Raw genomic sequence first — 21493 nt, 5'->3', positions numbered from 1 at the left:
CTTAAAAAAAACACCCTCTTTGAAGGGAAACTCCCACCTCCCAAACTAAAAAGATTCTTTGCGCTCCAGGTATCTGAAGAAGTGAGCAGTGACTCTGGAAAGCTCCTACCCTACTACAAATTTTATTAGATGCTACTGGACTCTTTTTTTCTACTGCTCCTGGTAGGACAATGTGCCGACTGGCACAGCCACTCTTTGCAGAGAGGTGGAAAGAGTCTATCAGAGCACCCATGGGTGTGTGTGTGCGCCGCCCCCCCCCCCCCGAGAAGGGGGGGGGGGGGGGGAGTTCTGCCTTTTCTCTTTCCAGCCTTCCCCACCCACCCAGCTAACCGGATCCCCCACCCCTCCTTTATTCATTGGCTGCCCTTCCAAAGCCAGCATCTCTTTTAGGAAACTTCCCTCCCGCCTACCGCCCGGAGCATTTCCTAAAAGCTGGAAGCCCCGATGATGCACTTTGAGCTCACCAGATCCCAGGTGTGTGTGTGTGTGGGGGGGGGGCCTTGCCCATTTGAGGGAACCAAAGGTGGGGTAGGGAGGGGGAAGGGCTGGAACAGGAAGTGATCCCCTTTCTCAAGAGGCCCCTCTAGGAAGGCCACGGATTTGCTCACTTTAACCCTCTCCTTCCCAGTAGAAAAGAGCAAGAGTCCCGCAGCACCTTAAGGTAAAGGTTCCCTTGCTCGAAAGCCAGTCGAATCCGACTCTAGGGTTGCGGTGCTCATCTCTGTTTTCAAGCCGAAGAGCCAGCGCTGTCTGAAGACGTTTCCGTGGTCATGTGGCCGGCGTGACTAAACACCAAGGCGCACGGAACGCTGTTACCTTCCCACCAAAGTGGTCCCTATTTATCTACTTGCAATTTCTTGCTTTCGAACTGCTAGGTTGGCAGGAGCTGGAACTAGAGATGGGAGCTCACTCCGTCATGCGGCACCCGGGGCTCGAACTGCTGAACTACCGACCTTCCACAGCCTGCAGTTCAGCATCTTAACCACTTGAGCCACCGCAGCTCCTTAAAGACTAACAAAAAATTGTGACAGGGTATCTGAAGAAGCGATTTTGTGGAGGCGATTTTTAAAGCACCCCTGTATTCAAGCGTCAGAAAGTGTTGCAGTGCGTGGTATTTAAAAACTGGAATGGTAACCGGGTCCTATAATGCATCTTTGTGATAAAACAGAAACAGTGATAAACGACTGGTCTTTATTATTACCATTGTTGTCTTTATTATTAGTCAAAAGTGCAGTTGTGTACAGACAGAAAAATAATGGCAGCCCCACCAGGGGGAAAAAATTGCCCCACAAGTAGCAAAACTTATAACCCTGAATAAAACTTTGTTGGACTTAAAGGTGCCACTGGACTCACACTTTGTTCCTCTCCTTCCCAGAGAGCGAAGAGGAGTAAGGGAGTAAAGATGGCAACCCAAGCTGTAGGAGAAACCTCAGCACTGGTGCTGAAAGGACAGCAGGGATCCGAACCCTGGTTTCCCAGCCTCTCATCTCTGACAATCTTATTGTAAAACACCCCATTGGCTCCTGCTGCACGTGGCAGCACATTTAGCTTAAGAACAGCATTTGCAAAAACGGAGAAAGAGGGATTCATGGTGCGGAAGTCCGTCAGCTTCTGTGACTATTGGCTGTGGTGGCTATGTGGAAGCTCCATGTTCAGTGGCAGTATACCTCTGAATATCCATTGCGGAGGAATGACCAGTGGGGGGGGGGGCTTGGTCTCCCGTGCCACTTCTGCGGGCCTTCTTAAGCATCTGTGGGAAAGATGATGCGGAACGAGATTGCCTGTGATCCAGCAGGACCCAACTCTTAATGTACGGCTTGACTCACTTGTGTGAGTCACCTGGAGTCGTTTGCAAGGGAATGCTGCCCTGGAGTGTGCAGCCTGGTGGGAGGATACATTCCTGCCTCAGAGGTAGGTGTATGTGTGCGTACATGTCCATTAGAAAACCAGAGCCTCTAGGTGCAGTTAATCTCTGACAAAAAATGGGGGGGAAAGGGGGGGGAACTCAACCCAAGATAACACTGCGAACCAGCACGCGTTTGGTCTTCAGTTGGAAAGTGTTGACCCATCATGTGTATTAATATTTGATATGCTTTTATTAGTCTGATACTGAAAAATTTTTTTAACCCGAATATATTTTAATATGTGTACACCCTAATAAATGTTGTACTTTTATAATATATATGGTCAGCTTAACCCTTCTGGTGAGCAGTTAATCTCTGCCCAGAACACATCCTGTTTTTCACCAGCAGACAGTGATGGGGCCAGATATAAGCCCCATACAATCTTTCCAATGATCAGATTTGGACACAGTTTCACTGTGGCTTTTGAAACATAACTTCATTATATACCTGCCCGTGTGATTTGATTTGATTCCGTTTGTATCTTCTACTTCTGTTTTCTGCCAATAAAATGTGGAGCATCAAGAGAATTTCAAAACCCATGTGCAATGAATTGTATGGCTACTCTTTGGCCTGTTTACTCGGAAGTAAGGCTTGACTTGAGTCTCCAGGAGAATGACAAACCATCTCCATCTCCGTAAGGCAGAGACGTTCCCCCAGGCGTTTGGTTGAGGACAGCGACGGTCAATGCCATCCTATCAGGTTGTTTTTTGTATTTTTTTTTATCGTACTTCTGTTCTCAAATTATCAAACTAATATAGAATGTGTTTTTATTAATATACACCGCCCTGAGGCCTGCTTTTCAGGGGAGGGCAGTTTAAAAATCTAATTTAGTAAACAATAAATAAAAAATAAATGTTGTTGTTTCAGATTGCTGCAATCCTAATCCTATTATATGGCTAACTGGGAGTTCCACCCTGCCAATCACATAATCCACCTTGAGTCTCAGTGAAAAGGCTACCTCTAAAAAAAACTGAAAAAGGCAGCTAAAACAACAGCTTTTATTATTTCAAAGAGGCAAACTCCAAAATGTCCAGTGGGACTTACTTCTGAGCGGTGTTCCCTCTAAGCTGAGTGAGTGTGAGCTAGCTCACAGTTTTTTAGCCTCCAGCTCACAGATTGTTGTCTTCGCTCAGGAAGGAGGGCTCCAGAGCAAACTGCAGTAGCCAAATCGCTCACTCACAACTTTAATGCCAGTAGCTCACAAAGTAGAATTTTTCCTCACAGGACTCTCCACAGCTTAGAGGGAGCATTGCTTACGAGCAAACATTTTCGGAGTTGTAGTACACACGCACATTTACCTGAACTCAGCCGGCCTGCCGGAGGAGGAGGAGGAGGAGGAGGAGGAGGAGGAGAAGAAGAAGAAGAATTGGATTTATACCCCACTCTTTGCTACCCAAGGGAGTAATAAAATTTTACTCTATGTTGGTACCAGGTCCTGTGGAGTTATTACACCATCCTTCCTTCAAGGAACTCAGAAGACAGCATCTCCCCGCACCCCCCCCCCTGCTTCTCCCTTCTCCTCCTGGCCAAATTTATACCCACCCACTGCTGGTACCTCGAGGAGCTCCCCACAGTGACCAGAAGCCCTGACATTTTGTGTCCCACACAGTAGCCCCGAAATTTAATGGCTCTTACTTCTGAGTAAATATGCACAGAATCAGGATGGAAGGCTACTATTCCCTGTGAGAAAGTTTATCTCCCCACCCCCCATTATTAATTTGAACCTCCCATTTGGCAGATAGAAGAAGAGAAGAAAATATTGGATTTGTACCCCGCCCTTCACTCAAGAGTCTTAGCACGGTCCATCAGCAATGTCCAATGTTTCTGTCAGAGCTCTCTCAGCCCCACCTACCTCACAGGGTGTTTGTTGTGGGGAGGGGAAGGGAAAGGAGTTTGTAAGCCGCTCTGAGACTCCTTTGGGTAGTGAAGGGCGGGGTATAAATCCAATCTCCCCCTCCCCCTCTTCTTCTTCTTCTTCCCCACTCCTAACCTCCACTGCTCAGTTTGGTACCTCTATACTTTTCCCTCCCGTGAGTCAAACCAAAGAGCAACCAAAATGAGACTGCATCTTTATCCCCCGCCCCCCCCCACATTTGAGCTGTTCTCTCTTGAACCTAAAAATGGAACAGAAGCTTAAACCAGGTGTCTGATTTTTTTTTTTTTAAAGAAAAATAAATGACACTGAGGTACAGTCACTGGCCCCCACATGGGATGAAACACAAGCATAATTTGGGAGAACCAGGTTTGCTTCCCCGCTCCTCCACATGCAGCTGCTGGCGTGACCCTGGATCAGTATATGTACACATCCAGTATATATACACATCTTTGGGTCAGTCATAAGTTCTTTTAGAGCTGTTCTCTCAAGGGCAGTTCTTGAGAGAGCTCTCTCAGCCCCACCTACCTCACAGGGTGTCTGTTGTGGGGAGGGGAGGGGAAGGGAAAGGAGTTTGTAAGCCACTCTGAGACTCCTTTGGGTAGTGAAGGGCGGGGTATAAATCCAATCTCTTCTCTTCTCTGTTTATAAGTAGAAAGAGCTTCCCTGGGGAGAAGTTAAATCTGATGATTTATGCCTACAGAGTCCCAGATGGTTCAGAGGGAGGTGGGCACCCACTGTCAAAGCCTTGGGGGGGGGCAGGAAATACCAAAAGACTCAAGGAGGAGTGGAAATTTGGCACAGGAGGGCTGGATGCTTGATTGAGTAGAGAGAATTTAATTTTTTTAAAATGCCCCCCCCCCAATTGCCTTTTCTATGGAATTATTCCCCATTCTCATCTCACTGAAAACAAGCAAAACAGTTGCCCAAATAATCCATTTAAGATGCCGTAACAGTCTAGGATTTCCCTCGCATGGCCACCTTTCCTTCCCCACTTCCTACTCATATTCCCTCCAGGAATTGTTGGTGTTTCCAACTGATACATGATTTTAGGTCAGAATACAGTACCACAGCCTCTTCAGTTACCTTCGACATGAACTGCAAACACTGCATTCATTAGCCTGTTGAGTGAAATAGATTAAAAAGACGACGAAGAAGAAGAGATTGGATTTATACCCCGCCCTTCACTTGGGAGTCTCAGAGCGGCTTACAAACTCCTTTCCCTTCCCCTCCCCACAACAGACACCCTGTGAGGTAGGTGGGGCTGAGAGAACTCTGACACAAACTGCTCTTTTTCAAGGACAGCTGCGCCAGAGCTTGTGACTGACCCAAGGTCACATCAGCAGGTGCAAGTGGAGGAGTGGGGAATCAAACCCAGTTCTCCCAGATTAGAGTCCGCACCCTTAACCACTACACCAAACTGGCTACACCAAAAGTCCTAGAATGCATTCAATCTTTTAACTGTGCCCACTCCCCGTGTAATTGAGAAGCAGATTTTTAAAATATATCCGTTCTTTTAAAATAAAAAATAGTTTCAAAAAATCCCAACAGGCAAGTGCTATCTCAGAAGAGGCATTCCCCTCTTCTCTCTCTCTCTCTCTCTCTCTCACACACACACACACAGGAGAGAATTCCTCTTCTAAGATGATTCCTTCTTGGATGAGGCATTCTCTCTTGTCTTATATACAGGAGAGAATTTCTCTTCTGGGATCATGCCTTCTTTAAAGAGCATCCTCCTTTTCTCATAGGAAGGAACAACTCTCTAAAGATAGTCTCTTTTTGGAAGTAGTAGTCCCTCTTGTCTCACACATAGGAAGGAATGCCTCTTCTGAAATTATTCCTTCTCGGAATAGCATTCCCTCCTCAGGGAATACCTGTTTGGGAATGGTGCCTTCCTTTTATACACCCTCCTTTTTTACATAAGGGGGAATGCCTCTTCTGAAAACATGCCTTCTTGGAAGAGGAAGAAGAGGAAGAAGAGGAGGAGGAGGAGGAAGAGGAGGAGGAAGAAGATGAGGAAAAGGAAGAAGAAGGAGGAGGAGGAGGAGGAGGAGATTGGATTTATACCCCGCCCTTCACTTGGAGTCTCAGAGCGGCTTACAAACTCCTTTCCCTTCCCCTCCCCACAACAGACACCCTGTGAGGTGGATGGGGCTGAGAGAACTTGTGACTGACCCAAGGTCACATCAGCAGGTGCAAGTGGAGGAGTGGGGAATCAAACCCGGTCCTCCCAGATTAGAGTCCTTCTCTCACACATAGGAAGGAACGCTGAAATTATTCCTTCTTGGAACAGCATTCCCTCTTCAAGGAATATCTGTTTGGAAATGGTGCGTTCCTTTTATACACAAGAGGGAATGCCTCTTCCGAAAACATGCCTCCTTAGAAGAGGCCTTCCCCTTCCCTCCCACACAGGAAGGAATGCCTCCTCTGAAATTATTCCTTCTTGGAACAGCATTCCCTCTTCAAGGAATATCTGTTTGGAAATGGTGCGTTCCTTTTATACACAAGAGGGAATGCCTCTTCCGAAAACATGCCTCCTTAGAAGAGGCCTTCCCCTTCCCTCCCACACAGGAAGGAATGCCTCCTCTGAAATTATTCCTTCTTGGAACAGCATTCCCTCTTCAAGGAATATCTGTTTGGAAATGGTGCGTTCCTTTTATACACAAGAGGGAATGCCTCTTCCGAAAACATGCCTCCTTAGAAGAGGCCTTCCCCTTCCCTCCCACACAGGAAGGAATGCCTCCTCTGAAATTATTCCTTCTTGGAACAGCATTCCCTCTTCAAGGAATATCTGTTTGGAAATGGTGCGTTCCTTTTATACACAAGAGGGAATGCCTCTTCCGAAAACATGCCTCCTTAGAAGAGGCATTCCCCTTCTCTCGCACGCATTTCCTCTGCAATGATATCTTCCATTACACATGCCTATGTTATATAAAAGCCAAAAAATACGTGTTCCGCAACCACTGTTTTTAAATGTAGGCAAACAGATATGTTTGAAACCAACAGCTTCATCAACAACAAGGGTTTCTTTAATCAGATGACAGACCTAGTTATGACATGTGCTATGTTAGCATTCTAATGTGAGCCCTGAAATTGCGTCAAGAGCACCGGACCTCCAACAGAACCTTTAATGGCCTGCAATCGCTCCAGTGGCTATCAAACCTGAACGGAAAAAAATGCAACAGACCAACACCCAGTTTCCCTCACATGCGAAATGGTGGGTATTCCAATATGGCTTTTCTCCAGCGTGGATCCTTTGCCTTCCCCGGTCTCTTAAGACGCTAGCTCAGACAAAAGCCGTTCCCTGAGCCAGGTTGTTCTGCCTGTGTCTTCTCCACGGTGTGGTTCCGTCGGTGCCTTATCAAGTGCGACTTGCTGATGAAACCCTTCCCGCACACAGTGCACTTGTAGGGCTTCTCCCCTGTATGGGTCCTCCCGTGCGCGAGAAGGTTCGAGGTGCTGCTGAAACTCTTCCCGCAGGCGCAGCACTGATACGGCTTCTCCCCCGTGTGCGTCCTCTCGTGCAGGATCAAGTGGGAGCTCTGGATGAAGGTCTTCCCGCAGTACGAGCACTCGTATGGTTTTTCCCCGGTGTGGGTCCTCTCGTGGGTCACCAGGTGTGACCTGCGGCTGAAGGTCTTCCCACAGAACGAGCACTGGTAGGGTTTCACCCCGGCATGGATTCGCTGGTGCCTCAGAAGTTGGTCCTGACAGCCGAGGTCTTTCCCGTCCCCCCTTGGGTAAGTCGGCTCCTGGATTTCAACCTGTTCGTATTTCACCAGGACCAAGTCCTGCACACAGGCTTCCTCAGACCCGGCCTGCTGTTGCTGGTGCAGTGGGGCTTCGTTGAGGGATTTCTTGTTTGCCCCACAGGGAACGGGTTTCCCCACATGGTTCCTTGGAAGAGTCCCCTGCTGTCTCTTCAGCTTCCGCGGATTCGCTGAGGCTTGGCCCTCCGTGTAAATCTTGCTTTCTTTCCGTTGGGGTGGTACCACTCGATCGGGATTCTCCAGTCTACTTGTTGCATCGTTGCACTCGTTCTCTTGCCTGTAATCTGTGGACAGTAACATAAGGACAGAAGATAAGGACATAAGAGAAGCCATGTTGGGACCAGGCCAAGGGCCCATCCATTCCAACACTCTGTGTCACACAGTGACCCAAACCCAGGGGCCATCAGGAGGTCCACCAGTGGGGCCAGAACTCCAGGAGCCCTCACACTGTTGCCCCCCAAAGCATCCAGAATACAGAGCACCACTGCCCCAGAGAGAGTGCTCCATAAGGGCTCTTTTTGTAGCAGGCTCTTTTGCATATTAGGCCACCCCCCCTAATGTAGCCAATCCTCCAAGAGCTTACAGAGCTCTTCTTACAGGGGCTACTGTAAGCTCTTGGAGGATTGGCTACATTAGGGGTGTGTCGCTTAATATGCAAATGAGTACCTGCTGCAAAAAGAGCCCTATACCTTGTGGCTAATAGCCACTCATGGCCTTTTGCTCCATACATTCATCCAATCCCCTCTGGAAGCTGTCTATGTTTGTAGCTGCCACCATTTCCTGCAGCAGTGAATTCCACAGGTTAATTACTATTTATTTATTTATTTATTGCTTCTATTTGTATCCCGCCTTGCCAGACACGCTGTCTCAAGGCGGCTAACAAAGTTAAAACAACATAAACAATACAGAGTTAAAACAATTAATAAATACAATACCAAATTAAAACAGCAACCGTTTACAAATAAAACCGACAGGTGACGGCGATAGTCTAAATCACATCCAATTGATCGGGGTAGCATCCAGCGAGGTCTCAGGCCAGAAGATGTTCTAGATTTCAGGCCAGAAGATGTTCCAGGGCACATTCATCAGTGGCAGCCCCTAATCGAAAGCCGGGTGGAAGAGCTCCGTTTTACAGGCCCTGCGGAACTGTAAGAGGTCCCGCAGGGCCCTGATGTTCTCTGGGAGCTCATTCCACCAGGCTGGGGCTGCCACTGAGAAGGCCCTGGTCCTGGTGATATTCAGCCTGGCTTCTTTTGGACGAGGGAGGGTCAGGCGATGTTGTGACCCTGACTGCAGTGCTCTCTGGGGCACATATGGAAAGAGGCGGTCCCTCAAGTAGGCAGGCCCCCGACCATATAGGGCTTTAAAGGTTAGAACCAGCACCTTGAACCGGATCCGGTACGCTATAGGCAGCCAGTGCAGTGTCCTCAGCACAGGCTGGATATGGTCCCGTATAGAGAGACCCATCAGCAGCCTGGCTGCGGCATTCTGCACTAGCTGCAGCCTCCGGATCTGGGACAAAGGCAGCCCCATGTAGAGAGCGTTGCAGTAGTCTAATCTCGAGGTGACCATTGCGTGGATCACTGTTGCAAGGTCATTGTGTTCGAGGAAGGGAACCGGCCGCCTAATCAGCCATAGGTGGTAAAAGGCCACCTTGGCAGTGGCTGCTACCTGGGCCTCCATTGTTAAAGAGGCCTCCAGGAGCACTCCCAGACTCCTAACCCTCGGTGCTGGCAACAGTGGCGCCCCACCGAAGGTCGGTACTCTTTGGGTGAAGAAGTACTTCCTTTTATCTCTTCTAAGCCTGCTGCTCATTAATTTCACTGAACGTCCATGAGTTCTTGTATTGTGAGAAAGGGAGAGAGGTACTTCTCTCTCTACCTCCTCTATCCCATGCATATTTTTTTCTAAACCTCTATCATGCCATCCCTCAATTGTCTTTTCTCCAAGCTAAAAAGCCCTAACCTCTTTTCTTCATAGGGAAGGTGTTCCACCCCCTTAATCCTTTTAGTTGCCCTTTTCTGCACCTTTTCCAATGTTGAATATCTTTTTTGAAGCGTGGTGACCAGAAGTGTACACAGTATTCCAAATGAGGCCACACCACAGATTATACAGGGGCATTATGATCCTGGCTGATTTGTTTTCAATCCCCTTCCCAATAATCTCCAGCACAGCATTTGCCTTTATATTGCAGTTGCACACTGAGTCGACATCTTCAGTGAGTAATCGACCACAACTTCAAGATCTGGAATGGATTGACAAAGCCAGCCAAGGGATTAATGTTGTGCCCATTTAGCTGGTAGCAAGGCTTATTTATTTGGAAGTCTAACCCCCTACCAATGCAGGAACAACTGTAATATCCCCAATTTACTTCTGAGTAGACACACACAGGCATGCCACCAATCACATCAACCGCTGAAGAGACTGTGTGTTCTCGTAGATAAGTGGGGACCCACGAGGACTCGCGAGGATAGGGAAATCCATCCTCCTCCCTAGCTCAGATCCCCCCTTTCACTCACCAACTGCCTTCATTTCCCCTTTCCAGCTCCCCCCCTGCAAAGATATTTGAGGGAGCATCTTCCATCTTGGGGAAGCCATACTCCAAGGAATACAGGCCTCCTTCAGCTGCCAATAACCCCTTCTCTTGGTGCTGGCAGCCAGTACCAGTAGCTTGATGTTGGCCGCCATTTCAGATTGCTATGGCAACCCTAAACGCATCTTAAACGCCTGTTATACATACAGACATTGCTTTGCACATTCCCCCCCACCCTGATATAAATACTTGTTAACAGATTAGATATTTCCGCAAATGCAGATGTTCTCAAGGGATGGCAGGACTCTCAGCTGCAATTACAACTGGTCCCACTGTGCAACATTTTGATCCACAAAGGAGCTATTAAACACGAGGTTGAGAACATGCTGAAAATGAAATAACACACACCCAGCTTTCCCTAGTCAGCAAAGATATTTGAGGGAGCATCTTCCATCTTGGGGAAGCCATACTCCAAGGAATACAGGCCTCCTTCAGCTGCCAATAACCTCAAGAAATAGACTAGAAAATACACAGATGTATGTCACAATAGACATACAGCTGCTGCTGTGCATCCATTGATTCGGACTCCCTTGCTAATGTCTGCAAAGCAGTGCACACACCTGTTTCCTGTCCTCACATTACCTCACTGGCTATCAGCACCACAGGTGGGGAGGCACACAACATGACAAGGCTATATATTGTGTGTTTGCATTGTAGTGTATGCTACTAGGAAGAAACTCAGAAGGACCATTTAGCCCAGCCTTCTGTTCCATGCAGTGGCCATCCAGCTGCCCCAGAAGGTCCACAAGAACAGGCACAGAGGTCAAAATCTCCTCCTCTTGCGACCTCCCTGCCCAGCATCTGGTATTCAGAAGGTATGCGACCTCTCAACATGGAGGCTGTTCCTCCATCATGGCATCTCTGTGTGTGAAATGTCCGTGCAAACAGATTGCAGCGATTTCATGTGTGGGCTCTGAGCCTCTTTATCTGATGAAGGGCCCTGTTATATCACACCAAGGGGCCATCTCATTTCCAGCATCAGCCAGCCAGATGCCTCTGGGAACCCTTTCAAGCAGTCCCTGGCATATGGCAGGCAGGTATACTACTGCTGTGCCTGGAGGCTCTTGAAGGTTGAAGGGGGTTCAAAGAACTACACACGACACAGGTCTGCAGAAAGCTGACTGACTCCAGCCTGGAGCCCCAGTGTTTTAATAGATTTTCTTCACTCCTTCCCCCTCCTATACATCAAATCACTCCACCATGAGAACAGACATCAGGAATGTGTTATGCTAACAGTGCACTCTCTTATCTTCCCTGTCTCTCTGCCAAGTGACTTCATTCTTATGAAGTCAGCAGATGTTACCTCATGCACTCAGCACTCACATACTCTAGTTCCCATTCTCCAGGCAGGAAAAGTGAATCCCGGGTTTGCCACGCAGGAATGTGTTATGCTAACAGTGCATAACACATTGCATAACAGTGCATAACACATCCCACAGGCTCTGTGCTTGTTTCTTATGGTTAATAGCTGGCTATAGGTATGCCAACGAACAGGTATGAGCACAGAAGCTCCATTTATTTCATATGGTTAATATGTCCATGCCTATAGACAAGTATACTTCCTCTGTGCATAGAAGCTCTATTCTTATTCCTTATGGTTAACAGCTGTCTAGAGACACTGCCTCTGTCTCTGAACATGGAAGCTCCATTCTTATTTCTTGTGGTTAACAGCTGATCACAGACATGCCCACCTTCATATTTATCCCTGACTTTGCTACCCGTTCTGTTTAACTGGAAATCCTGGGGATTGAACCTGGGACCTTCTACATGCCAAGCAGATGCTCTGCCACTGAGCCATAGCTCTCTCCTTAAATAAGCCTGCCTTTTATTTATTTATTTATTTGGATTTATATCCCGCCCTCCCCAAAGGCTCAGGGCGGCTAACAGAGGCATAACGCCAAGTAATAACAATAAAACAGTAAAATACTGACTGAAAATACAGAATAAACAATTAAATAATTAAACAGAGTTCATAAAAACATTTTCAGTGCTCCCCTACTCACTTCTGAATTTTAAAGTCAAGATGGTGTTCTCGATGATATAGCTACATAACAGTGCATATCCCCACTGTTGTCCCCTAGGCACGTCCCACTCCCTCTGATGGTACCCGCACCAGCGGTGGCAACGTGCAGAAATTATAGGGCGTTGATGGAACAGTGGCGGCGGCGGCTCCTATTCAAAAACCTGGTGGAAGAGCTCCGTCTTACAGGCCCTGCGGAACTGTACGAGATCCCGCAGGGCCCAGATCTCCTCTGGGAGCTCGTTCCACCAGATAGGAGCCGCCACAGAAAACGCCCTAGCCCTGGTCATTGCGAATTTGATGGTCTTGGGGCCTGGAACATCCATGAGATTTTGGTTCCCCGAGCGTTTTACTGAGTTAGGCCTTTGGTCTGCTTCATCCTTTCATCAAATACAAAAAGAGGGACCATGCTGGAAGAAGGCAAAGTCAAATATTACACCGTGTGTGATAACCAATAAGCTGAAATCATTATGAAATTTGCAAACATCTATCATTCTACAAATACCACAATACAGGCAAGTATAAAAAAACAAAACATGTAAACACTCACAATCAACCACATAATGCGCAAATGTAGGTCAATAAACTTCCAAAGATCCACTGTAGTAGTGTGTCATTATTTAGAGCCAAAGGCTATAATACAGCACAAATGAGTCAAAAATATTACAGCAATTCCATGATTCACAACTCAGCGGATACCTGGTTGACATCCATTTCACTACACTTCTTCAAAAATCGTGAACTTTGCCAATAGATTTCCTTTGAGAACCAAAGACTTCCAAACTTGATTCAATGAAATTCCTTCTCCAAACCGATTTTAGTCTGAGGCTTCATTTCCCCACTTTAAAAAAATGAAAAGATTTCTAAACAGAACACCACTGTTATAAGCTTCCAATTGGAACGATCCTAATATACTCAAATTCACGTCTGTATTTTTTGTCATATTTGTAGAATAATAGATGTTTGCAAATTTCATAATGATTTCATTTTATTGGTATCATCCTTTCATCAGGCAAAGCCAGGGACTGAACCCAGGACCTTCTGATACCAAGCAGAAACTCTACCACTAAACCATGATGTATTGGCCTGGGTAACTTCACATTTAGGAGCTGTGGTGGCTCAAGTGGTTAAGACGCTGAACTGCAGGCTGTGGAAGGTCAGTAGTTCAGCACTTCGAGACCCAGGTGCCGCATGATGGAGTGAGCTCCCGTCTTTAGTTCCAGCTCCTTCCAACCTAGCAGTTCGAAAGCAAGAAATTGCAAGTAGATAAATAGGTACCACTTCAGTGGGAAGGTAACAGCGTTCCATGCGCCTTGGTGTTTAGTCATGCCGGCCACATGACCACGGAAACGTCTTCGGACAGCGCTGGCTCTTTGGCTTTGAAACGGAGAGTCGGATTCGACTGGCTTTCGAGCAAGGGAACCTTTACCTAACTCCACATTTGCTACATGCTGGTGCTTAGTTGTCCTGAGTCTGGGGAGAAGATAGTGTTAGCCGCTCTCAGGGGAACTTTCTGTCTCTCACGCTTGTTAACAGAACTTATCTTCAAGGCCTGGGTTATTTCTTCCCCCGACTGGAAGCCTTGTGTTTGGGACAGCTCAATTAATCTCACTTTGACTTGCAGCCAGCATTTGGGGTATAAGATGCCTAGTTCTAGTAATGCCTTTGGTCTCGAGGCCTGGCTAAGTTTCACTGTGCGCGTGTGCGCGTCTCGAGGACAGTGGATGGAAGCCTAGCCTGTTATCTTCTTTGATCACTTTGATGGGTTATTAAAGATCTCCTTGCAAGTAAACTCAGATCTCTCATGTCGGTTCTTTGGGAACTTCTGCGAACCTATGGAGCCCCTGGGCAGGGTCTGTAACACATGGCCCCCTCCCTAAAGATAAGAACATAAGAACATAAGAACATAAGAGATGCCAATGTTGGATCAGGCCAAAGGCCCATCCAGTCCAACACTCTGTATCACACAGTGGCCAGAAATACCAGGTGCCATCAGGAGGTCCAGCAGTGGGGCCAGGACATTAGAAGCCCTCCCACTGTTGACCCCCCCAAGCATAGATTCAGGTGGGTAGCCGTACTGGTTTGAAACAACAGAACAAATTTCGAGTCCAGTGGCACCCTTAAGACCAACAAAGTTTTATTCTGGGTCTAAGCTTTCATGTGCATATGAAAGCTTACGCACAGAATAAAACTTTGTTGGTCTTAAGGGTGCCACTGGACTCGAACTTTGTCCCCCTCCCTAAATGGTGGTCTTCTGCAGTCAGGGACTGAAGACAGAGCGAACCCCGAGGTTCCCTGCAGGGAGAAAAGGAGACTCTCCTGGAAATTCCACAGCAGCTTTACCTTGTAAGCTCCCATCTTCACAATCCTCCTCATCCTCATCCTCCTCTTTGGCCTCCCTGCATTTTCCCTCCTGCCCTGTGTCCGATACGACCTGCAAAGCTTCGGAGAAACTCACAGTTGCCTCCTCAAATGATGGTGGCATCTGGAACAACAGCAGAAAGAGCCAGTTTGGTGTCGTGGTCAAGTGCGCGGACTCTAATCTGGGAGAGCCGGGTTTGATTCCCCACTCCTCCACTTGCACCTGCTGGATAACCTTGGGCAAGCCGTAGTTCTGTCAGAGCTGTTCTTGAAAAAAGAGCCGTTTCTGTCAGAGCTCTTTCAGCCCCACCTGCCTCACAGGGTGTCTGTTGTGGGGAGGAAAAGGGAAAGGAGATTGTAAGCCGCTCTGAGACTCCTTTGGGCAGTGAAGGGTAGGGTATAAATCCTATCTCTTCTCTTCTCCTTCTTCTTTCACAACTGTCCCTGCACAACATGAGACATAACTACTGCCACTGAGGAAATCTAGGCAGTCAGTACTGTGCAGTGGTTAGAGAGGTGGATATAGACTGAGGAGGTCTGGGTTTGAATCCCCACTGAGCCTTGATGCTCACCGGGTGACTCTGAAAGTCTAACCTACCTCACAGGTGATCAAGTGGGGGGGGGAGGAAAGGGACATCTGCTGCCTCAATCAAAAGCCTGGTGGAAGAGCTCCGTCTTGCAGGCCCTGTGGAATTATAATAAATAATAAAATCTCACACAGGACCTCATTCCGCCAGGTAGGGGCCAGAGTTGTAAAGGCCCTGGCCCTAGTTGAGGCAACTCGGACATCCCTGGGGCCGGGAACTACCAAAAGATGCTGGTTGGTAGACCTCAGTGCTCTACGGGGCTTCTATGGGGAGAGGTGATCTCGGAGATACTGGGCCAAGGTCACCCAGGGAGCTTCTATGACAGAACGGGGAGTCAAACCTGGGTCTCTCGTATTTTACTCCGACATTCTAACCCCTGTACCAAACTGACTGAAAGGGACTGACCTGTTTATCCTGGCTCTCCGCTTCCCGCTGCAACTGCAGGAAATCCTCGGCCAGGGATACTGCCTGGGAGCAGGTCTCCGGTCCGCCTTCTCTGACCCAGCTCTGGATCTCCGGGGGCAGGACGGCCAGGAACTGCTCGAGGACCAGCAGCTCCAGGATCTGCTCTTTGGTGTGCCTCTTGACCTTCAGCCACCGATGGCACAGTTCCCGCAGCTGCCTGCAAGCCCCTCTGGGCCCCTCGGCCTCCTGGTAGCAGAAATGCCGGAAGTGGTGACACCACCTCTCCCTGGCTGCGGCGTCCTGCCGCAAGATGGCCGCCTTGACCTTCCCATAGTCCTCTCTGTCGCCGACCTCCAGCCTGTTAAAGGCCTGCTCGGCTTCCCCCCGGAGGGCTGGCAGAAGCCGGGCCACCCACTCCTCCCTGGGCCACCGGCAGGCTTCGGCCACTTGCTCGAAGGAGGCCAAGAAGGCCTTGGCATCGTCCCAGGGGGCTGGCTCTTCTGGGAAAGGTGCCACACCCCAACCTAAGTCAGGGGCCTCCACAGTCTTCAGGAACTCCTGCCACTGGGCGTCCCACTGCTGAAGAAGACCCTCACATGGCTCCTGTTTCACCTGATCCACTGCGAGCCTTCGCTTGAATTCCTGGACACTCTCAGCACAGGCAACGTGAGGCGCTTGTTCAGCTTCCCCTGATGCTTCCATCGGTGTGGGTCCTCCTGGCTTTTGCTCCTCTGCCTTCATTCTTGGGGAGTCCCATGGCTTGAACACAGCACGGAACTGAAATTCTGGCCGCCTCCCTTGGTCTGTGTCCATATTTCTCTCTCTGACCACAGCAGATCTGAAGATTCCCCTTCCAGTGGACCAGGGGCGTTCAACTGCACAGCATCTGTCTGGTTTTCTCCTTCTCCCTAGCTAGGAGGCCTTCTGCCTGTGAGGGGAAAAGGATAAAGTCAGAAGAAGGAGAAATAAATGTTAAGTATGACACTTAACTCGGAGGAACAGTTCAACAAGTGATTCAGCTTTATTTCAGCTCCGGAACAGTGAGAGCAGCATGAAAAGCTTAGACCTGCTAAGGACTAGACCAGCTAGCATTTCAGTAGGCAAAACGGCAACTTATATACAATTCTGGCTGAGACAGCCACACCCCCAATATTTACAGTATCCAATCACAGTATGTACAATATAACCAATCACAATCAAGAGATAACGTCCAATCACATTACATTACAGCACCAATCAAAACCATCCCCTCCAGAAGGCATACCAATGGTCAGTATTTACAATACGCATAATGAGCGATGTTAAATAGGCTTCACTTTATGTTTTCTCAAGACATAACAATAAACCTTCTGAGCTCTTTGACTGCCACAAAGGCGGCAGCTGATCTGCACGGCGGCCATCTTTTCATAGCTGATCGTCACAGAGCCAAAATTGGGGTTTACAGCTGATGGACCAGTTTGATTAATTCGTTAAAAACCTTTGGCTCCCACTAAAATGCATTAAACTGGAAACGCTTTTGTAAAAGAAAAATGTTCACTGTGTATTTGTTGAGACCAACAAGATATATATAAAGGTAAAGGTTCCCTTGCTCGAAAGCCAGTCGAATCTGACTCTAGGGTTGCAGTGCTCATCTCCTGCAGTTCAGCGTCTTAACCACTTGAGCCACCGCAGCTCCATATATATATAACAACTTATATAAGAACATAAGAACATAAGAGATGCCAATGTTGGATCAGGCCAAAGGCCCATCTAGTCCAACACTCTGTCACACAGTGGCCAAAAATACCAGGTGCCATCAGGAGGTCCACCAGTGGGGCCAGGACATTAGAAGCCCTCCCTCTGTTGGCCCCCCCAAGCACCAAGAAGACAGAGCATCACTATATATCTAAAGTTATTATACATTACAGGGTATATAGTACAGAAAATATTTCTCCCCAACATCCCCTTCATTGTAATTTCTAAGACATTTTCCGTGGAATACAATAGTCCTTCAAACACTTTAGATTTCAAATTTCATAGCTGATCTATTTTGCAACTATATTGTTAATGTCATCATTATTTCATATTCTATATTACACATTCTGTCATTTTTGCATAATAGCTATAGTTTGTAATATACCAATGTTTAAAGGAAAATCCATTATGTATCTCACAATAAAAATAAAGGATATTTTTGTTCAAAATTTACTTCCTTATACAATCATATATTCTAAACTTGTTCTCATTCTGCTTCTACATTGTAATATATTTATATGCATTAGGATACATTTATACACAATTTTTAAACCGCTTCTCATACTAAATTTTAGACTTTCTCGTTCTAGGTTTCTCAAGAATGGACAAGACTGACCAAGTACCACAGTAGAACATTTAGATTCAAGTCCAGTATCATAAGTGTCTACAAAAGCCTGTGTGGGAGGGAGGTTTCACCCCCACCCCCCCAGATACCAGGTTCTGGATCCAAGTAACGCTCCATGAACCTGAAAAAATTTCATCCAGGAAAGTTCAGCAAACATCCACTGGACATGACCCCGGGGTGGGCACAGGGAAGAAGAAAAAGAAGAGTTGGATTTATACCCCGTCCTTCACTCAGAGTCTCAGAGCGGCTTACAATCTCCTTCCCTTCCTCTCCCCACAACAGACACCCTGTGAGGTAGGTGAGGTTGAGAGAGCTCTGACAGAAACTGCTCTTGATAGAACAGCTCAGAGAGAACGGTGGCTTACCCAAGGTCACCCAGCTGGCTGCACGTGGAGAAGTGGGGAATCAAACCTGGTTCTCCAGATTAGAGTCCGCCCCTCTTAACCACTACACCAAACTGACTCTAGGACAGATTCTGGAACAGCGTGACCATGTAGCAATGCCTGTCGAAGATGTATACCCCCTTTCGTGCACAGAGGGGGAATCTCTCTTCAAAGACTGATCATCTAAAAGCAAAGAAAGCATGCCCCCCCAAAAAACCCACTATTGTCTTATTAATATAAGTATCTGTACATAGATTTGAGTAGCTGGGTTGTATAAAAGCTCTTTAATCAGGCAACAGCCCCGCAAAGAGGTGGGCTGTGGGGGGGGGGATCACAGGAGATCGCAGTTCTCCCAGGTGAGGTGCGGGGGGCGGGACACACGACGAAGCCCCGCCCCCTTCTTCCGGCCGCCCCCTGCTTCCAGCCTCATTCTGTTACAGAAGGAGGAAGAAGCAGGAGGGTAAGTTGGCGTCCTCCCCCTCTGCCTGGCCGAGGCCACTCCACGTGGCCTCCGCAAGGACTCCCAGCCCCATCCAGGAGCTTCCCCAAGGTAGCTGTGTTAGTCTGTTGCTGCAAAATAGTCCAAGAGTTCAAATAGCACCTTTAAGACTAACAAATAGCACCTTTAAGACTAACCTTTAAGACTAAGACTGAGTGGTGGGTGTGGCCGTATGACACACTTCCGGTGATGGCAGGGGGTGTGGCCTTATGACACACTTCTGGTGATGTCAGGGGGTGTAGCATATGCTAATGAGTTATGCTAATGAGTTCCCCTAGCTCTTTTTCTACGAAACGACCCCTGGCCCTCAAGATAACAGAAGGTCAAAGTAACAAGATCAGCTCTGCTGGAACCATTCAAAATTCCATTTGCCCCAACATCCTGTTTCCAACAGAGGCCAGGCCCAGATGCTGGGAAGCCCAAAAGCAGGGCATTGATGTGATGGCCCCTTTGTTTATTACACACACACACGTGGTATATAGTAGCATACCGCCTCTGAACATGGAGGCTCCACTTACTGGTCAAGGTAATAGCTATCTGGGGTTTGTTTGTTTGTTTGTTTGTTTGTTTGTTGCATTTATAACCCACCCTCCCCGCATCTCTTTACTTCTCTTTATTTTTTTTATAACCATTTCTATCCTGGCCTTTCCTAAAATCTCAGGACCCCTAACAACAGAGTCATCATTGTCTAAAAAGTGACACCTCCATATTACTTATTTTAAAAAACTAATTGAATCCAATCATATATTTGTATACTGGATCCTCTGGAGGGAAGGAGAGGCAGGGTAAACAAATTAAGGAATAAAACTTGAAAGAGTGGCATTGTCACCCAGTGCAGAGAGCCACATTACTTGGGAAGGTGACGAGGACAGATTTTGATTTCCTACGATCAATCTGATTTAAAGACTATCAGTAGATCAGAGCCGAAGGCCCTCCGGAACACAAAGAAGGGACATGCCTTCAAAGGAGTCCCACATTGGACTATCAAGGTCAGCCTTGTCCATTCTTGAGGGCAGCAGGGACTGAACCAGGGACCTATCGCTGAGATACAATCCCTCTCTTGGATGATGAGGTAAAGGTAAAGGTTCCCTTGCTCGAAAGCCAGTCGAATCCGACTGTAGGGTTGCGGTGCTCATCTCCGTTTCAAAGCCGAAGAGCCAGCGCTGTCCGAAGACGTTTCCGTGGTCATGTGGCCGGCATGACTAAACCCCAAGGCGCACGGAACGCTGTTACCTTCCCACCGAAGTGGTACCTATTTATCTACTTGCAATTTCTTGCTTTCGAACTGCTAGGTTGGCAGGAGCTGGAACTAGAGACGGGAGCTCACTCCGTCATGCGGCACCCAGGTCGCGAACTGCTGAACTACCGACCTTCCATAGCCTGCAGTTCAGCGTCTTAACCACTTGATCCACCGCAGCTCCTTAGATGATGAGGTAAAGGTAAAGTTTCCCTTGCTCGAAAGCCAGTCGAATCCAACTCTAGGGTTGCAGTGCTCATCTCCGTTTCAAAGCCGAAGAGCCAGCGCTGTCCGAAGACGTTTCCGTGGTCATGTGGCCGGCATGACTAAACACCAAGGCGCACGGAACGCTGTGACCTTCCCACCGAAGTGGTATCTATTTATCTACTTGCAATTTCTTGCTTTTGAACTGCTAGGTTGGCAGTTGATGATGATGAGGTACAGCGCCACAAAAAGTCAAGGCAGCCCTCAAGTGCCGTGACGGGGCAGAGGAGCCTTTCAAAAATCAAACCACAGCTGTGGGGCAGGGCCCTTGCTTTGTATGGAGAAGGTCCAGAGTTCAAGTTCTGCTCTCACCTGGGAAACGATCTGGGGTGCTAAGGTTGGGGACAGGGCAACTGGGATTGCCTGGTCCCGTCCCCCCAACACCAGCGGGGGAAGGGGGCTAAGCTCGCCACAGATCCTGGTTGGGAAACTCCTGGAGATTTGGGGACCTCAAGGGGGTACAATGTCACAGAGCCCTTCCTCCAAAGCCTCCATTTCCTCCAAGGGGACTGATGCCTGTAGTCTGGAGAAGAGCTTTAATTCCGGGGGGATCCTTCCTCGGGTCCCACCTGGAGGCTGGTATCTCTAGGGGCAAACCAACTCTGAATGCTGGTGAACAGCTGCCCGTCAGAGCAGGCAACCCCTGGCTTGGGACATATATTATTTTAAACCAGGGGAGACTGAGCCACCTACCCCAGGCCCAGGCCCCGCTCTGTGATGCGCAAAGTCCCGGGTTCGATCCCTCCCTCTTACCGATGACCTTGGACAGCCGCGGGGCAGAGAAGGGCAGGCGGACCCCGGCCTAGACAGGCGCTGTGCCCGGGTCGAAGGGCACCTTCCCGTGTGTGCCTAAGAAACCAGCCCCGGCATGACTCTCCCCCACCCCGGCTTTGCAATAAAAAGCCCCCGCCCGCCCCCAGCACACCTAACATCGTGTGCCTTCCAAGGGAAGCTGGAGACCGGCTCCCTCCCTTTCTCCTGCCCCTGCAGCTTGCTCCCATTCAGACGTGCAATCGCTTACCCGGATCTCTCTCCTCCAGGTCCAGGTACCACCCCTCCCCCCCAGAACAGCTGCTGCAGCTGCCACTCCCGGGGAAAAAGTGCATTCAAAAGAGCCCGTTTCCGGGGGAGGGAACACGGCAGGAAGGGGCTCGTTCAGACGTTGCGGCTCCTATCCAGCGTTTTGCCTACCCTCGGCTGTCGCCGGTTCAGGACTCCACGGACTCGGGGGGAGGGGG

General features: G+C 48.4%; 1 protein-coding gene and 1 pseudogene across 1 annotated transcript in view; one reads left to right on the top strand and one right to left on the bottom strand.

Moving 5' to 3' along the window:
- Positions 1-21493, top strand: part of LOC107118617 — a 127426-nt pseudogene that overhangs the window by 71843 nt on the left and 34090 nt on the right.
- The window catches only part of LOC107118614, a 76360-nt gene that overhangs the window by 38877 nt on the left and 15990 nt on the right, over positions 1-21493 (bottom strand). The window contains exons 7-9 of the mRNA XM_015420982.1: positions 15514-16363; positions 14504-14645; positions 7116-7831 (exon numbers count right to left, since the gene is read on the bottom strand). Of these exons, the coding sequence (XP_015276468.1) occupies positions 7116-7831; positions 14504-14645; positions 15514-16363 (1708 nt within the window). The remainder of the gene's footprint in view (positions 1-7115; positions 7832-14503; positions 14646-15513; positions 16364-21493) is intronic.

The sequence above is a fragment of the Gekko japonicus genome, unplaced genomic scaffold (assembly GCF_001447785.1).
Source record: "Gekko japonicus isolate JY-2015 unplaced genomic scaffold, Gekko_japonicus_V1.1 scaffold3364, whole genome shotgun sequence".
Taxonomy (NCBI): Eukaryota; Metazoa; Chordata; class Lepidosauria; order Squamata; family Gekkonidae; genus Gekko; species Gekko japonicus.
This window is presented reverse-complemented; position numbering and strand designations above follow the sequence as displayed.